This window comes from Crocuta crocuta, unplaced genomic scaffold (assembly GCF_008692635.1).
Source record: "Crocuta crocuta isolate KB4526 unplaced genomic scaffold, BGI_CrCroc_1.0 scaffold528, whole genome shotgun sequence".
Taxonomy (NCBI): domain Eukaryota; kingdom Metazoa; phylum Chordata; class Mammalia; order Carnivora; family Hyaenidae; genus Crocuta; species Crocuta crocuta.
The window spans coordinates 1,271,979-1,273,732 of NW_027530010.1; the positions used below are offsets into that span (position 1 = coordinate 1,271,979).

Here is a 1,754-nt window from a genome sequence, read left to right on the forward strand (position 1 = left end):
GCCCCTCCGTCAAAGAGCCGCGATGGCCTGGATTTGAGGAGGCTGTCATCCACTCAATTCCAGCAGCCGGATGGCCAGGATTCCGGAGCAGAGTGACAGGACCAGGGGAGCCCTGGCTCGCCCACCTGGCGGAGAGGACGGGGACGCTCCATCACCAGGTGACGGCTCGGCAGGGTTCCCAGGCCTCGGAGGGATAGAGGATCCACTAAATAGAAACGGGGAGCCAGGTCCTGACAGTAGCTACAGGCACCTGATTAGCCCTGTGGGTTTAGTTCCGGCATAAAGGCGTGACGGGTCATGTGACGACTCTGGGACAGTCACGTGATACAGGAAGCCAGGCGGTTGCAGCCATACTTGTAAAGGGCGGCCGGCCTCCTCCAGGCTGTTGGCGAGGATTCATCCTGGGATATGCCGGAAGGCACGCGGATGACAACCTTGGGAAGAACGTAGATCAAAGACCTGCGCGGAAGGTAGAGGCTCCCAAGTCCCCGAGGCCGGCAACCCAGCAGGCACGCTGCTCGCTTGAGAAAACAGATCCGGAAGTGATACCTAATGAAGGCGGGGCACCAGGCTGGCTCGGTCAGTAGAGCAGGTGGGGCTTGATCTCCAGGTTGTGAGTTCAAGCCCCACACTGGGCACAGAGCGTCCTTAAAACAAATAAATGAAAATAAAGGTAAGGTAATACTAATAAAGTGATGCTGATAAAAGAGGTTCACCTCCAGAATATGGGCAGTGGTTAAGAAACAGTTTGCCCCATAGGCCCCGTGAGGCTGGGGAGTCAGACACTTAACACAGGTAGTGAGAGGGGCGCCTGGGGGGCCCAGTCGGTTAAGCGGCCGACTTCGGCTCAGGTCATGATCTCATGGTCCCTGAATTTCAACCCCGCTTTGGGAGCTGCTTCAGATTCTGTGTCCCCCTCTCCCTCTGCCCCTCCCTCGCTCACACACTCAGTCTGTCTCAAAAATAAACATTTAAAAAAAACCACCCACAGGTAGTTACAGATAAAGAGAAGGTAACAGGTGTTCATGAGGTGTCCCTTCATGGTGGGAGTGACCCAGGAAGGCTTCTTGGAGGAGGAGGGGTGGAAAGGCAGGGAGGACAGGCCATGGGCAGAGTGAGGGAATCACCAACACCATGCCCCTCGGGACGTTTCATCATCAGATGGGACTGTCACAACCGGTTTTCCTTGGTTGTGCAAAGTGGGTCCGAAACCGGTAAGTGCACACAGCCGCATCTTCATTGGACGTGAGAAGGGGTGGCCGCCGTGGTGCTTCCCGGGAACCTATGATTTAGCGGGAGTGACGCGCACAGCTCTGCCCTGACCAGCTCTGGCCCTGGGGACCGATCTCCTCACCTGTGGGACGGAGCCGTGACAAGGACCAGAGCCACTGGTGGTTTGTGTGATCATTTCAGTGGCGGGGCGCCCAGGGGCTCAGCCGGGGGAGCATCCGACTTGGACTCAGGTCATGATCTCGTGAGCCAAGAGTTCGAGCCCTGTGTGGGGCTCTGTGCTTACAGTGGGGAGCCTGCCTGGGATTCTCTCTCTCTCTCTCTCTCTCTCTCTGCTCCTCCCCCAGCTCACTCTCTCTCAAAATAAATGTTATTTATTTTTATTTTTTTACATTTGTTTATTACTTTTTTAATGTTTTATTTTAAAGAGAGAGGTAGAGACAGCGTGAGCGGGGGGGGGGGGGGGTAAGAGAGAGGGGGGGACACAGAATCTGAAACAGGCTCCAGGCTCTGAGCTGTCAGCA

General features: G+C 55.8%; 1 protein-coding gene across 1 annotated transcript in view; it reads right to left on the minus strand.

Moving 5' to 3' along the window:
- Window positions 1–651, minus strand: part of GBA1 (glucosylceramidase beta 1) — a 4,458-nt gene extending 3,807 nt beyond the window's left edge. Inside the window, exons 1-2 of the mRNA XM_077764146.1 lie at window positions 550–651; window positions 126–434 (exon numbers count right to left, since the gene is read on the minus strand). Of these exons, the coding sequence (XP_077620272.1) occupies window positions 126–152 (27 nt within the window). The 5' untranslated portion in view covers window positions 153–434; window positions 550–651. The remainder of the gene's footprint in view (window positions 1–125; window positions 435–549) is intronic.
- Window positions 652–1,754: the final 1,103 nt, after the last annotated feature.